This window comes from Syngnathus acus, chromosome 24 (genome assembly GCF_901709675.1).
Source record: "Syngnathus acus chromosome 24, fSynAcu1.2, whole genome shotgun sequence".
Taxonomy (NCBI): domain Eukaryota; kingdom Metazoa; phylum Chordata; class Actinopteri; order Syngnathiformes; family Syngnathidae; genus Syngnathus; species Syngnathus acus.
The window spans coordinates 6,887,647-6,901,306 of record NC_051108.1 but is presented as its reverse complement, the minus strand read 5'-3'; the positions used below and the strand labels follow the sequence as shown (position 1 = coordinate 6,901,306).

Genomic DNA, 13,660 nt, shown 5'->3' with positions numbered 1-13,660 from the left:
CTTGATGTGTGTTGTTGAAGTACAGTAAAGCTAAGGCAAATATTAGCAAATGAGATCACTCAAAATGTACACATATGGGATGATACACATGTAGCAAATATCGATATGTATACAAACCACATAATTGGCAAAAACGAAGTGATGCAGCAAAGTGGAGATTGTGGCATATAAGACTGCAGAGCTGCATATTTAAAAGACTACCAAATGTGCACATACAATGACAATATGATAACTAATGTTTATTGACGTCAGATACCAACATCTGCATTGCCTTCTAAAAGGCATCCAGCAGGGGATTTAAACCAACCTCATGCCAAGACATTGTTCCTCATACTTGATCTTCCACCACAAAAGAAGCCTCATAAATGGGAATAACAATCTCCTGCAGCTTACTTACCTACTCGCCTGTAAATGACAACCTTGAACGCCAAAACGTCATTAAAAATGAGCAAATACCGAAGCCTGCCTGTTAGTCACCGAGCTCCATTCAATCTGCTCCTCTGGCAATACAGTGCAAGTAAAAGGGCGACGTCGTTTGTCGAACAAGGGTTAGCAGTCAAAATGTGACAAAAACAGAAGGGTGTCGTGAATAAATTACTTACTTTAGTCACATTCTTCGGTGCGGGTCTTGCAACGGGACACCTTTACACAGAAGTGACCAGCCTCGTTCGCCCTGCAGCAATATTACAAGGAGGCAGAACGACGGGGTAAATATTTGATTGATAGCCATAACAAGCCAATGGCAAGAGGTAGTCTGCCCTCAAGGGCGGGATAGAAGCAGATCTGACAGCTGATTGGTTATCAATCCGTTGGCGAGGGAAGGCTTTCGGGAGTTGAGTTCTCATCGAAGCTTCCTGACAATTTTGTCGAACCAAAGGTAGTTTTCTATAAACTACAACTCCCAGCATGCAACACGCTATAACGGTCGCCCCCCCACATACCTCCTCAAGTTGTTTATCACAAACTACGTGCAGTGCGGAAAAAAAAACACCGAACAGAAAAAGGGGGGCGTACTCTTCAACCCCCCTGCACTCTTGGGTTGTTTTGTTTAAATGACGTCATCCCTATTTGTGCAACGAGTGTGAAAGAGGTTATTGGATGACCATTCCTTGGAAAATGTGTTGTAATGTATGTCACAGTAAAATTTGACGACTTAGTGAGAAAGTAACATGAAGGTAACAAACGATAAAAAGATTAATAGATTTAATGGCCATGGCCCTTGCATGCTATAAAAAATAACTTGGCAACGTTTTAGAATGCTTACTGTTGTTTGTCCGATGTGCTAAAGGCCACCCAGCGTATTAAACACCGTACAAAGAATGCAAGTGATAGAAATCCCTAATGTGCAGCACGAATAATATTTGTGCAACTAGAATCAATTGCCAATGTGTTGGAAAATATCTTTGGTCAGTCGTGCAAAACTTCGACTCATTGTCATTGAAATCATCAATTATTATTCCAATTCAACAACTCGTGTCTATGAGGAAACGCTTACGAGACAGTGACGTCTTTAAATCGCGTAATCTTCAAGAAAGTGTGCAAGGAGATGGCGTGGACAGGGTGGAACTTGTGTGCAGGCGGAACAAGAATCAAGAGGTCGAGAAAAAGAGGGAAATTTAAACCGTCGGAACCGTCTGTCAAAACGGCTGCATTAGCGCGCAACGGCTAACACAAATAGCTGTAAATCAAGAGTAATAAATACAGACGCATGCTTTCGGTTGTGAACGAGATTTCTCGTAATGTTACAGAATGGAGTTGAGCCACGACAAGGTAAACGTTTCGAATGTGGATCGTCGTGCACGTAGTGCTAACTCTTAGCCTATCTTAAATTTAATCTTTTAGGCTGCTGCAAAAAAATACGCAGTGTGTAATAGATATATAATAACACCGTGGTCGTTATATTTGCTAATTAAACATGATTTGTATTGAATTGTAGATTCACTACTTTGTAATAGTACAATTTCATTTCTGTGTAATTGAGCAATGGTGTTGTGTGCTCTCAGTGTGTTTAGGGAGTTAAGTTGCCTGCCACCTCAAATGATGCATGACAAGTTGAATTCACTTTCTTTCTTCTAGAATGTAGATTGTAAAGAACTTTTGCATTGTTATGTGTAGCTTTTAGACTCCCCCTCCAAAAACAGCTACATAGGGAGCTACTACCAACCTCCGGACAAGATACTGGCAATTCCAAAAGAAGCAGGGCTGACCCCCAAAAGGGCAGAGACCCGTATGGACGGTCCTGAGCTCCAACCGACTATACAGAACAGCCAGGGTATGTAATTCATTTTTTGGATCAATGTCACTAAAATATATAATGACAGAAAAAGTCATCTTGCCCATTGCAGGTGTCGCGGACGCACTGAAGACACTTCAGGAAAAAATTAAACGGCTGGAGCAGGAGCGGCAGCAAGCGGAAAAGAGCTTGGATGCGAGGAAGCATGAGCCTGCCGCCACGTCAACGAGCCTGCCGGTGACAGAAAGCGAGAACAGGAGCGGTAACTACATACACAGACAAAAATAGAAAAATATCAAGTGATGGCTCGTAAGTGAGATGCAGCCTTGGTGACAGAGCTGGACTCCAAGTTGATGTCTGCCGAGTCTCGCTGTAAGATGCTTGAGAAGCAGCTCGACTACATGAGGAAGATGGTGGACGGCGCAAGGAAGCACAAGGGCACTCCGATGGACAATCAGGTACGACGACAATGCTACCCGTGTGAAAGTCACGGCACTCGATCACACACCTATAAACAGTTTTATTATCTGTCGTTTCAACTAAACCTATAGAAGCAACAAGAGAAGGAGCCAAGCAATGCAAACAACCAAATTCAGCGCGAAAAGCTGCAGAAACTTGAATCGGAGTGTCTCAAACTGAGCAGAACGCAAAACTTGTCCGAGGTAAGATTGCTACGTCATTACCTGAAATTGTCTTTTTTTTTTTTGTAGCTCTTTAGTTTTGCCTCTGCTATTAACAGATGAAGCTTGCTGTTCTAGAGCAGAGGCTTCTGAAGGAAGAGCATGAGCGTAAACTTGTGCAAGAGAAAGCAGGCCAGGTAAGTCCAAATCCATTCCATATACAGCAGCAGCCTCCACGTTAAGATTAATTTAGTCCACTTCACCATTACAATTTAAAAAAAACAAAAAACTTTACGTCCACAGCTGCAGCGAGAGTTGGACCTCAACCTCCGACTATCCTCTCCACCAGCCATCCACCAGACGAAGCCAAAGAAGACTCCCCAAAAGCCCATTCTGGTATTATTTAAAAATCTTAGGCTGCTTTATGCGCTAACTGATGCCTACTATGCTCCAATTCAGAAATCCCCCATATCGAATGGGATACAGAGGCACAAAAGAATTCCATTTGTGGCAGGAACGGTAAGTCCTAGCAGAATAAAAGCACTCCACACTTGCCCTATGTAACATTTGGATGGTTCTACTCTCAGTCGACCAGCCCGAGCCACTCGGTGCACGCCAACATGCAGAGCATACTACACATGTTCAAGCACCACCATCCTCAGCTGTGCGAGCGATTGAGCGCCCTGCACTGCTCGGGCGGCGCCGGTGCCAGGAAGAGCCTGCGCATGGACGTCCAGCTGGCGGCCCAGGAGCCCGAACCCGACCCCCAGTCGCTGGGCTCGCTGTCCGACCTCCTGCTGGCCCTTCAGGATGAGCTGGGACAGATGGGCTTGTGCGTACGGCCAACACGATCATAATACACGCATTTAGTAACATTTATCGGTGCGTTTCAGTGAACATCAAGAGCTAATGCGTCAGATTGACGCCACTCAGCAAATGGAGCAACGGAATAAACTGCAGAGAGAACTGGAAAGTATGGTGGCCAGGATGGACAAAAAAGGAGCGCAGATCATTAAACTGAGAAAACACCAGCAAACGGTAAAATCCACGTGGGAGTAAAAAAAAAAAAAAAAACACTTAATCTATCAAATGTGTTTCAAAATCTCCATTGCGTGTCAAGCCTGACATATATTATCATTCTTTCAGGTCCACAAGTTGAGCCAGCAACCGCGGGCCACCAACAAGGCCACCGAGCCGAACACCGTGCAGCCATCGTCGTCTTTTCCTGCACCGAAGAATTATAATCGTCATCAGGACAGGCCGAGCAGCGCAGGTCAGCAGAGCCTACGCATTCTCAGGGAGACACAGAAGTTGCGCAACAGCCTCAAAGAAGAAGACATCAGATGGGAACCTTGACTATGATGAGCCACGTGTTTTTAAATCTTGTTTTCAACTGTTTATATCCACTTTTTCTTTTTTTTTTAATAAAACATTTGATACACTTTGTTTTACCAGTTAATGTAATATTTAGCCACAAGATGGCAGTGTTGAGCCAGAATGGGAAACGAGACTTGAAAGGGGATAGGTCGAGAGATCTCCAGTTGAGTGAATGTTGTTGCATGACTCAAAACAACCACATTTCCGGTATGCTCCAGTCAAAAGTAGCTCATTTCTCTGAACGCAACCAAACCCAATAGAAAGGCAGCACTTTAGAAATAACAATCTGCTGATTTAAGACATCAAGCAAGATGGGAAATAAAAACAAAATGATAGGTTGATTAGAAGAACTTTGAGGTGTTGTTTCCATTTGCTGCTGTATTAGATGACACAGCACAACTAGAAATGTAACCAGATTATCTGAGTGCCCATGGACTCAAAATAGACATTCATCCATCCATCCATTTTCTTCCGCTTATCCAGAAGATAGACATTCATCATTGATATTATTTCCAAGGCAACGGTGTTGATTATTTTGAACAAACTTTATTGGGTCAACAGGCTGCAACTTAAAGCCACAAAAACAATGCAAACATGGCGACAGAGAGGAGAGAAAAAAATGGCACACTTTGTTTTTTGTACATAGCCATTGGAATCGTACCAAGATAAATTGATGTCTCAAGAAGGCAACAAACAAAGAATGGCACTCGGATGTGCGCATGCCAAGCTATTGGGCCATGCGGGGAATGCTGTAGCTTTTTTTTTTTTTTTTTCACCGAGAAATAAACAGGAGTGAAATGTTTTGTTTTTTTATAACCTACTGGCCAGCTTGGAAAGAAGGCTTTAAATCAGGACGAGCAAAAATATCTAAATGGGTCTGAAAGTGCTGATAAGTATTTCTATTAACAAGCATGAAGTTTTTTTTGTTTTTTTTGCAGAACTGAATAAGGCACTTTTCCTGAAGATGTGCAGGGGAGTGAGTAAGAAGCAGGCGATACAATGAACGCACGTTGCAACAATGAGCATGTGACGCTCGTCTTTTAGGAATTTGGGCCCGATGATGCAGCGGCGCTGGTGGACACTTAACTCTCAAGTATTTCGGGAAACGGGGGCAAAAATAGGGCGAGGCTAAGGCAAAAACTGAATGTGCATCTTTGGCGAAAGTACGACCAAGGCGAGTTTAGATTTGATAATGCGAGGCCGAATAACACACAAGCGTTCAATTCGGTTTCAGAACCGGACAAACGAAGCTCGTCAGTGCAACGCTGAAGCTTGATTGCCAAAATAAATTGGCGAACATGGCTCACGTGTTTTCAAGGCATTTTCTTCACGACTTAAAGTGGTTTTTCAGGACGGAAAAAAAAAAAAAAAAAAGGTCAACATTTTGAAATCACTATCCCTGACAACTTAAGTGACTCAAATTGTTATTTCCAGTCAAAGTAAATACCCACACCGAGCAAATAAAACTTTGGCCAGGGTGGGAATCATTTTGGCATTAATTGTAACAGAGTAAATAAGCATCCAGCATGCAAAAAAATAAAAAATTCTGTGACAAAAGCATAAAACCAGCAGATGGACATTCCTTCATTAAGACTTCCCTGAACTTGACAAAAACCTAATCAAGGACAAGACGACTAAATGCCAGCAAGCAAAAAAAATCACAGATAGCAGCACACGGCTGACCAGACATTTAGTCATTTGTCAACATTTCCATCCAAAAACTTGTCATCTACTTTGAGTGTTGGTGTGGGGGGGGGGGACGGGGTTAAATCTGACTTCTACTGTTTTCTTCTAAGGCTCTTCAGTCCTGCACATCGCTACACTCAAGCAGCCGGAAATACAATCGTCCTTACCTCAAATTTCCTGCTCAAACCACACCGGACATTTAAAGGCACTTGACACCTACTGTGTTAGCGTCCGAAAACGAGGAAAAGTGCTCGCCGCTTATTTTCCCAACTCCTTATGAAACTAATTCTCTACATTCCTAAAAATACTGTACAATCTTTCAATTTTGAAGACCACCAGCGCAAGCGCTGCACAGCTGGTGGCATCCGAAGGGGACGATGGACGGGAGATGGACTTGATGTTTTATTGCATGCGACCGCACATGAAGGCAGCTGTCATCTTTAAGACTCATTTTGGGTGATCTTTGCCCAAATCGGGGCCACCGGGCCTGACAAATAGCTTTGCTAACCGCGGGGGTCGAATCATAACCTCATATATAAACGATGAGCAACATATATAAGATAAAACGGCATTTGGGAGAAGGGACAGACAAACGATTGAACAGGCTAAAAAGCTAAACCGGACCTTCGCGGTCGTCACATTAAACGACTCCAACGGTGTTTCCTCGATTCTACGAGGAGGCTTCATGTAACATTTGCGATTTGAGGGAATTACTGATTTCAAAGGCGCTCGGAAACACTGTTGGAGTCAGAGGGAGGCGGACGGGAGTGTTTTGGTGCGTGGGGATCATTCTGAGAGAAGTGGACCTGATCGCGCGCCGTACGGCCTCAAAGGGTGTGGTAGTTGCGTTCTTTGGACTTGCAGAACTTGTAGAGGAAGAAGATGACTGCCTGCAGGCCCAGCACCAGCACGATGCCGCCGATGAAGCTGGCCGCGTCGAAGGTGGAGTTCCTGTGAGGGGCCGTGGAGGACGTGGGCGGGGCCGGGGTGCCTGTTGTGGTGGACCCGCCTGAAGCAAATAGGCAGCTGGTTACAATTAAAAAAACTTACAACGCAGGTTGGACGGTGAGTGACACTTACTTGAATTTGTGGACGCAGCAGTGGTGGTGGTGGTGGTGGTGGCGGTGGTGGTGGCGACCGTGGTGACGTTGAGGGCGGGTGTCGGCGCAATGGAGGTGGTGGTGTTGGTTGAATTGCCTGCTGTTGGGGCGCAGTCAAAGTTAAGCCTTGTGCCAGTTCATATTTTCAATCATCGATAACCAGAAATGTATGGCGCAAGGTAACATTTGTTTTAAACAATACTGTAAATAAAAATCCCGTATAAAAATTCAGAGAATCTTGTTTTTGTCCAACTTTCAAGGCATAATTTTCTTCCCTCACAGAATATCAAGTAAACAAACGATGTAGCATTGGACAAAATAGGAAGTGCCGTTGTTAGACACTCAACTAGGCAAGGCTGCAGTAAAAAATATTTAGAAGCATGGTTAGGCGCACAAGCTGGAGGAGAGGGAGGAGGAGGAAGGGTAGCAAGAGTTACCTGTGCTGCTGCTGCTGCTACTAAAGGTAGTGACAACAGAGGTGGAGGGATTTGGAGTAGTGGGAGGGGCAACAGTTGTGGCAATCTGGGTGGTTGAGCTCGGACCAGCTGGACAGGGAACCGTCACCGGGACAAGGTTTTGAAAAGGGACAAAAGCCAGAGACACCACGGAAACCACGTTATTTAGGGAAGCGGTTAGGGTTTAAAAAAAAAAAAAAGTACGAGTGAAAAAAAACACAAACACTGTTAACGACAGACAAAGCAAAGATCCCACATTTAAAGCAAAACATGACTTTTGTAGCACAATTAAATGCAAAGGAGGCTGTCAAATCTGATTTCAACGTTCGGATCTAGGTCAAGTTTGATAGCAGCTATCATTTGACCTAAACACAATGATCACCTGGCAATTTTTAATTTTTTTTTTTAGGAGGCGCACTTTACTTCCTGTATGATTATGTAATCCAATAATTCATTGTTGTAATGACCTACCGGAGCAGCTGGTGTTGCTACAGGTGTTGTTTGCCTCCAGGAGTGTCACGTTGTAGCAACTGGCAACAACGGGGGCTGAAATACACAAGACAAATTCATGACTTGAATTTCTATTTTTTTTTTTTTTTTTTTTAACAGAGGACAAATGCTACTTGGCTAATTCATTTAAGGAAGTACAACTTCACCCGATTACTAATTAACCATGATGCGGGACTTTGCCCCACCATGAGAGTTTCCTGTAACACGTTTCACTGGTCCGAATCTTGTGATTGGTTGACGAGTCATGACTGACGGCATCTTGTGACTGAATTCTTTCCAGAACGTTAAGAAAATGATGAAGACAATTAAATTGGACTGTTTTCTGTCTTTTTTTAAAAGCATTTGACTGATCTAAACTATTTCTTTTCTCCAAACATAGCTACATTAAATAACCCAGGACTTTTTTTTTTTTTTTTTAAATCCATTAAATTCAAATGCAGTTGCGTACTATTGTGTTCCTCACACTAACAAGCCAATCTAATTTCTCCCACCAGATGGCTGCTCATAAATTACAGCTCCATCAAGATAACGAGAGGATGAGCCCACTCTCGCAGGGTGGAGCCCATTTATTCAAAGATTTTCCTGCCATTTTATGGACCCAAATCAATCCTGATTTTTAAAAATAAAAAGCTGAACTGATGCTGTTACTGATCTTAATTCAGTAATTCATCGTGCTGACATGTATCAAAAACCTAAAAACAAAGATAATTTTTCGACGCTCGCAGCGGGTTAGTTATGCAATTTCTTTCTAAAGAATTTTGTCACACGTCGGTTGAAGTATTTTTTAACACCTTTTGGGGGTTTCATAAGTAAAATTGCGGGGTGGAGTTTGGCGGGGCTGCTATCTAACAAGCAGCTGTGAAAGGGTAGGGCCAGCTCGTGGACATTTTGAGTGGCAGTCGTATTACATTTCGTATTTACACTTCCTCTTTGGTCTTCCACCCATCTGCAACCTAAGAGAAACCTAGGCAAGCTTTTTAGCATGAAGAAAAAACAAAACCGTTTAAGATCACAGCATTTGGAAAACAATACTAGGTGGTCAGACCAGTTTTCAAATGAAATCTTTATATTGAGTTGAGTGGTCCAACCAGTCCACTCTTGTATGACATCCCCGCCCGTCCACGTGGAGGGTCATGTGATTGTGGCGCAATATGACTTTAGGTCGGTCAGAGTGAGAGCCACTCATTAGCGGACACGCTTTCCTGTAGCTAATGTCTTTTTGGTTTCCTCCGCAGTGTGAAGATAAGGCGGATTTCCTGCCACATATCGCTTCCTCTCCTGCATGTGCTGCGTTGGACTTACTAGCATCAGGTGCAAGCGCACATTCTGCTTCCACAACTTCTTTAGTGCCGAATCAGACGAGCATGAGTGTGTGTTGGTGGAAAAAAAAAAAGGAAAAAAAAAAAATCTGCTCTTCTGACCCCAACACAACATGGGTACTTTTTTTGGGTTTGGTGACGATTGCAAAATAAAAACCAGCTTAGTCCAACTAAGCAGATTTGCACGGGTATTAAAAAAGGAGAAAAAAAAAAAAGCGGGAAACCCCAGAGTAGATGATTGTGGCGTGTTCCTCCATGTGCCAATTCTGCTTAATGCGTGATCGCAATACAATAGCGGCAAAACCGGCCTGTTACATTCACGTTGTTGCTGCTGCTGCTGTTGTTTTTGTTACAGCAAAGCTTGACCATGCAACATGACGTCAACGCCGCTACCATACATTCCCTCCATTCCCAGCAATCAGGAGCCCTAGCGGGCAATTCAGGCCTCACAAAGACCGACCTGTGGCCACACATTCACGGATGGACATATACTCACATGATGGGCAGTTGAGCCACTGACAGTCATTTGCAGCATCACAAGCAGCACACTGGAGGTCGAGGCACCCATCTGCAAACATACCAGTTTGATTTTGCATGTTATATTTCTACATGGGTGTAGCTAGCACAAGCTTCCACAGTGCTCAATTTCTAAGGAAAGAATTAAAGTGATTAAGTAGATCCTGAAAAGGCTCCAAAGTCTCAAATTGCTCAATAAACAACATGAGATGTGGAGGTGCTAAGTTCATTTGGAAAAAACGGTCTTGATAAGCAAAATAAATAGTAAAAAAAAAAAGGGAAAAAAAAGTTTTATTTTATTAGTGTGTGTGACAAAAACACATTATGTGGAAAATATAAATAGAAACACGTATAAATGATATTTGCAACATGTTTTTTTCAAAGATTCAGTCAGGCCCTCGAACGGCGACATAAACCTTTAAAAGAGGGGGAAGTTATTAGTTCAAATACTGCAATTATGTGTCATTCAGTTCACTTTGGGCATGGTAAAGCTTGGCCAGTTCCTTCACCGACGATCGTGAAAACCAAACTGGCTCGTCGCCAATTGGATAATTTGTAATGCGTATTAGCCGGGAGCGTACACGTGACATCAGCTTGCATTTCAATCAATTTATTAATCTCCTTGCCTTTTTGCGTTAAACTGACATTTTCTCAAATCATGCTAATGAGCTTGAAGCGCTGGCGGAGATGCGTCGAAAGCCTCGAGGCTAGTCGGCTAGCCGTTAGCATTGGCACGAGCGAGAGCGTGTGCTGAACTTACCTGCGTCTGACGCGACACACGGGCCAATGAAAGCCAGAGCTGCAGCGACGACCAAATACACCTTCGCGTTCATGGTTGCGGTGGACGAATACAAACGAGCGGCAAGATACGTGTCGAGAATGAGTCGGCGGTGATATTTCTCGGGATCGTCGTCTAGTCTAGAGGGTTGGTGCTCGAGGCTGCTGAGGCTTCGCTGGCTCAACGAGACACTTCCTACTTGACAGGTCATGTGACACCTTTCTACTTTGGGGGCGGAAGGGACCGATGGGGGAGGAGGCCGAATAGTGCAACGTCAACGACTGCAGCTTCCCGGAATGTGCTGTTTTCCAACATGTTTTGAGTACAGGCACGTTTATTTTACAGTAGAAAACAAATGTCATGGCATCAAACCAAACAAAATGATCACAAAAGATGTATTTGCAATTCTGAAATATTCATTTTCAACCAACTAAAGGAAGAGGTTGCAGCAACCACACCACAAAAAAAAAAAGCAACCTATCAGAGACAGAAGGTGTGACCGCAAAAGTCTGGCTTGAGACATTTTTGTCACCCAGCTTGACAGTTTGACCTTGGAGGAGCACAGTTTGACACCTGTGGTTAGCAAGTCTGCCTCACTTCTGAGGATCTGGGTTGAACTCAAACCAGGACATCCTGGTTCCTCACAGATACGCCCAAATTGCATCATAAGAACAATACTGATTTATAATGTATAAAAATAATAATGCATTATAATGAGACACACGGTTAACATTGTAAGGTATCAACAGTAATGTAAAATGCTATTTTACACAATCCTTTTCGAGTTTAAATACACCACAATTTACAACCCTACATTCCGTCTTGGGCCTTTGGTTGGTGGTCGGGGCTTCTTCTATCCTCTTGAGGACATCGACACCCTCCACCACTTGACTGTGACAAGCATGATTGATTCAATCAGAATACGCAAGGGTTTAAGAATGAATCACTGAATGCTTGGTGGTGACTACTAACCCAAATGCAACATACGTCAAGTCCATCCACCGCGTTTGTTGCAAGGTGATGTAGAACTGAGAGCCGTTGCTGTGGGGACCCTTATTGGCCATCCCTAGCGTTCCTCGTTTGGTGTGAGAAAGAGCAAAGCTCTCGTCTGAACGCAGATATAAAGTTAAGTAACCCTGCCGACGTCATTGGGCCGCTCGCCGCTGTACCATCAAATGTTGGTCCGTAGATGGACTCGCCTCCATTTCCTCTCCTTTCTGGAGTAATATCTGCAAAGATAGCATAAAAGTGCAACACCATCATTTTGAATGAATTATTTGACTTTAAGTGGATTTTTCAAATCACAGCGGCGCACCTCCGCCTTGCACCCAGCCGTTGGGCACCACCCGATGAAACAGGGAGCCCTTGTAGCAGAGCGGATAGCCGGCGCTCGACTGGCTGACTGACTCCCCTGTGCACAGAGCTTCAAAGTTCCACGACGTCTTTGGACACACGTTGGAGAAGAGCTGCGCGACAGAGATGACGTCCAATTCATCCATTTTCAATCGCAACTGGTTCGCCCTTAATTTACCTCGAACAACAATCTCCCCACTGGCTCTTCTCCAATCTCGATGTCCATGTAAACAAACCTGTGCTGAATAGGAAACATGAGTTTATTTTTAACCACATCCCCAAAACAAAGCCTACCCAGCTATGTCCGACTTGCCTTAGTTGCGGAGAGATGTTTCAGGTAGTATTCGTCCACGCAGGAAGGTTCCGGCCGGTCGCACGTAAAGGCCCACTGGTCTTTGGCCCAAGCGACGAGAGCCTCATCGTCCCCGATGAACTGGCCGTCCAAAAAGCACATGACGCCGCTGGAGTATTGCCACATTTCGCCACGCATTTCCTTTAGTCACACAAGGGAAAATGCTTACATTTTTCTGTTAAAAGTTGAAGGCAAAAAGTTGACTTGGATTCATCACTGCAATGAGCTACACAATTAAGAATCAAGACAGGAGCAATTTTGTTGTACAGGTTGTTAAGAATATGTTAAAAATACATTACCATCCCTTATTTTATAAATTTACCTTCTTCTGGTTGTCCAGAAATGCATGCCAGTCCAATTCAAGTAATGGAATAATTTCTGGTTCCACAAATTCGCGGGGAAACTTCTGTTTTAGTCCCTGTTTGGTCAAAAGGAGAAAAAGCCCAAATTCAGGCGACAATATTCATCCATCCAAACATTTTTTCCTGATGTTGGGCAAGAGGTGGAGTACACCCTGGAACAGTCCGAACCTCTGCACCCTGCTACTTACCTCAGTGACGGCCTTAGCAATGTGAAAATGTAGCTCTTTAATCAAGCCCACTATTTTGATGTGCAACTTTGGTTCCAAGTCTGAAAAATAAAAAGGATTCTACTTGTATTTTATCTATGTTTATGTCATGTGTTTCATTGAAATAATGCAGGATATTAATTGCATACATGCAAAAGTGAAGTTGGTGTGCTCCGAGTGATTGGAATACACTGAAACGTCAGCAAAAGCTAGAAAATAACAAAATAAAAATAACAATCGTGAAGGTTTTTACTCACCGGTCGTAAGTAAAGCAGACATTTTAGATGAGGGTCAAGATGTCTGAATTCTGGAGTTCATGGAGTACTTAAATCCAATTTATCCACCGAAAACATGGCATTGGTCTGTAAACAATACCCGTGTTTCCATGACAACAAACTCTTGTGGGCGCATAATATGACGTCATTTTAATGCGACAATGGCCACGTTCAACTTCGTGCAAGCGATCTCTAGTTATCAAATTCACAACACAGTAATCTTGAATGAATGAATGAATCTTTATTTCGAACATGATTTAAAGAATGAAAACAATAAAGAACAAACAACAACAAAACAAACAATATATATCACTGTTCGAAAAGGAGTAGGAAGAAGCCTAGGCTTATCATGTCCTACACCTATCCATCCTATCCTATCCCTATCTTATCGTTAGATTTAACCATTACATATGTTTTAACACCGAAGTGACACGCGGATATATACGACTGTATTTAGTGATTAAAAATATTTTTCAAAAGATTGTCAGGATAGCTGCCAACAAGGAACGTGTATTGTT

At 43.3% G+C, this 13,660-nt stretch overlaps 3 protein-coding genes and 1 long non-coding RNA gene across 10 annotated transcripts in view; 2 read left to right on the top strand and 2 right to left on the bottom strand.

Annotated features, from left to right (window-relative positions):
* The window catches only part of LOC119118353, a 439,862-nt gene that overhangs the window by 128,748 nt on the left and 297,454 nt on the right, over positions 1-13,660 (top strand). The window lies entirely within an intron of this gene.
* On the top strand, positions 1,618-4,580 carry cep57l1 (centrosomal protein 57, like 1). Its single transcript, XM_037245279.1, has 11 exons — positions 1,618-1,770; positions 2,116-2,272; positions 2,346-2,495; positions 2,570-2,691; positions 2,785-2,895; positions 2,973-3,050; positions 3,157-3,249; positions 3,313-3,372; positions 3,441-3,685; positions 3,747-3,891; positions 4,000-4,580. The coding sequence occupies exons 1-11, from the start codon at positions 1,750-1,752 to the stop codon at positions 4,207-4,209; spliced, it is 1,392 nt and encodes a 463-aa protein (XP_037101174.1). The 5' UTR covers positions 1,618-1,749; the 3' UTR covers positions 4,210-4,580.
* cd164 (CD164 molecule, sialomucin) lies at positions 4,992-10,816 on the bottom strand. Of its 7 annotated transcripts, none has more exons than XM_037245292.1 (6): positions 10,577-10,816; positions 9,797-9,868; positions 7,943-8,017; positions 7,454-7,561; positions 6,997-7,116; positions 4,992-6,925 (listed from the first exon to the last, which is right to left on the bottom strand). In XM_037245292.1, the coding sequence occupies exons 1-6, from the start codon at positions 10,803-10,805 to the stop codon at positions 6,744-6,746; spliced, it is 786 nt and encodes a 261-aa protein (XP_037101187.1). In that variant the 5' UTR covers positions 10,806-10,816; the 3' UTR covers positions 4,992-6,743. The 7 variants fall into 7 exon arrangements, with proteins under 7 accessions (XP_037101187.1, XP_037101189.1, XP_037101188.1 ...); XM_037245294.1 differs by having other exon boundaries at positions 7,943-8,014; XM_037245293.1 differs by having other exon boundaries at positions 9,800-9,868.
* ppil6 (peptidylprolyl isomerase (cyclophilin)-like 6) lies at positions 10,973-13,250 on the bottom strand. The gene is made up of 9 exons (XM_037245288.1): positions 13,125-13,250; positions 12,850-12,929; positions 12,622-12,717; positions 12,261-12,440; positions 12,126-12,188; positions 11,910-12,060; positions 11,764-11,823; positions 11,567-11,702; positions 10,973-11,485 (listed from the first exon to the last, which is right to left on the bottom strand). Exons 1-9 carry the CDS (start codon positions 13,144-13,146, stop codon positions 11,356-11,358), a joined length of 918 nt encoding a protein of 305 aa, XP_037101183.1. The 5' UTR covers positions 13,147-13,250; the 3' UTR covers positions 10,973-11,355.

Excerpts from the sequence above, each read along its gene's own strand:
- ppil6 (XM_037245288.1), bottom strand. The coding sequence starts at position 13,146 with ATGTCTGCTTTACTTACGACCG. Across the intron at positions 12,061-12,125 it reads TGGGGAGATTGTTGTTCGAG|CTCTTCTCCAACGTGTGTCC; the intron begins GTAAATTAAGGG and ends TCTGTCGCGCAG. Across the intron at positions 11,703-11,763 it reads CTACGGACCAACATTTGATG|ACGAGAGCTTTGCTCTTTCT; the intron begins GTACAGCGGCGA and ends ATCTGCGTTCAG.
- cep57l1 (XM_037245279.1), top strand. The coding sequence starts at position 1,750 with ATGGAGTTGAGCCACGACAAG. Across the intron at positions 1,771-2,115 it reads TGGAGTTGAGCCACGACAAG|CTTTTAGACTCCCCCTCCAA; the intron begins GTAAACGTTTCG and ends TGTTATGTGTAG. Across the intron at positions 2,896-2,972 it reads GAACGCAAAACTTGTCCGAG|ATGAAGCTTGCTGTTCTAGA; the intron begins GTAAGATTGCTA and ends TGCTATTAACAG.
- cd164 (XM_037245292.1), bottom strand. The coding sequence starts at position 10,805 with ATGACCTGTCAAGTAGGAAGTGTCTCGTTGAGCCAGCGAAGCCTCAGC. Across the intron at positions 9,869-10,576 it reads GTGTGTCGCGTCAGACGCAG|ATGGGTGCCTCGACCTCCAG; the intron begins GTAAGTTCAGCA and ends GTATGTTTGCAG. Across the intron at positions 8,018-9,796 it reads GTGGCTCAACTGCCCATCAT|CCCCCGTTGTTGCCAGTTGC; the intron begins GTGAGTATATGT and ends TGTGTATTTCAG.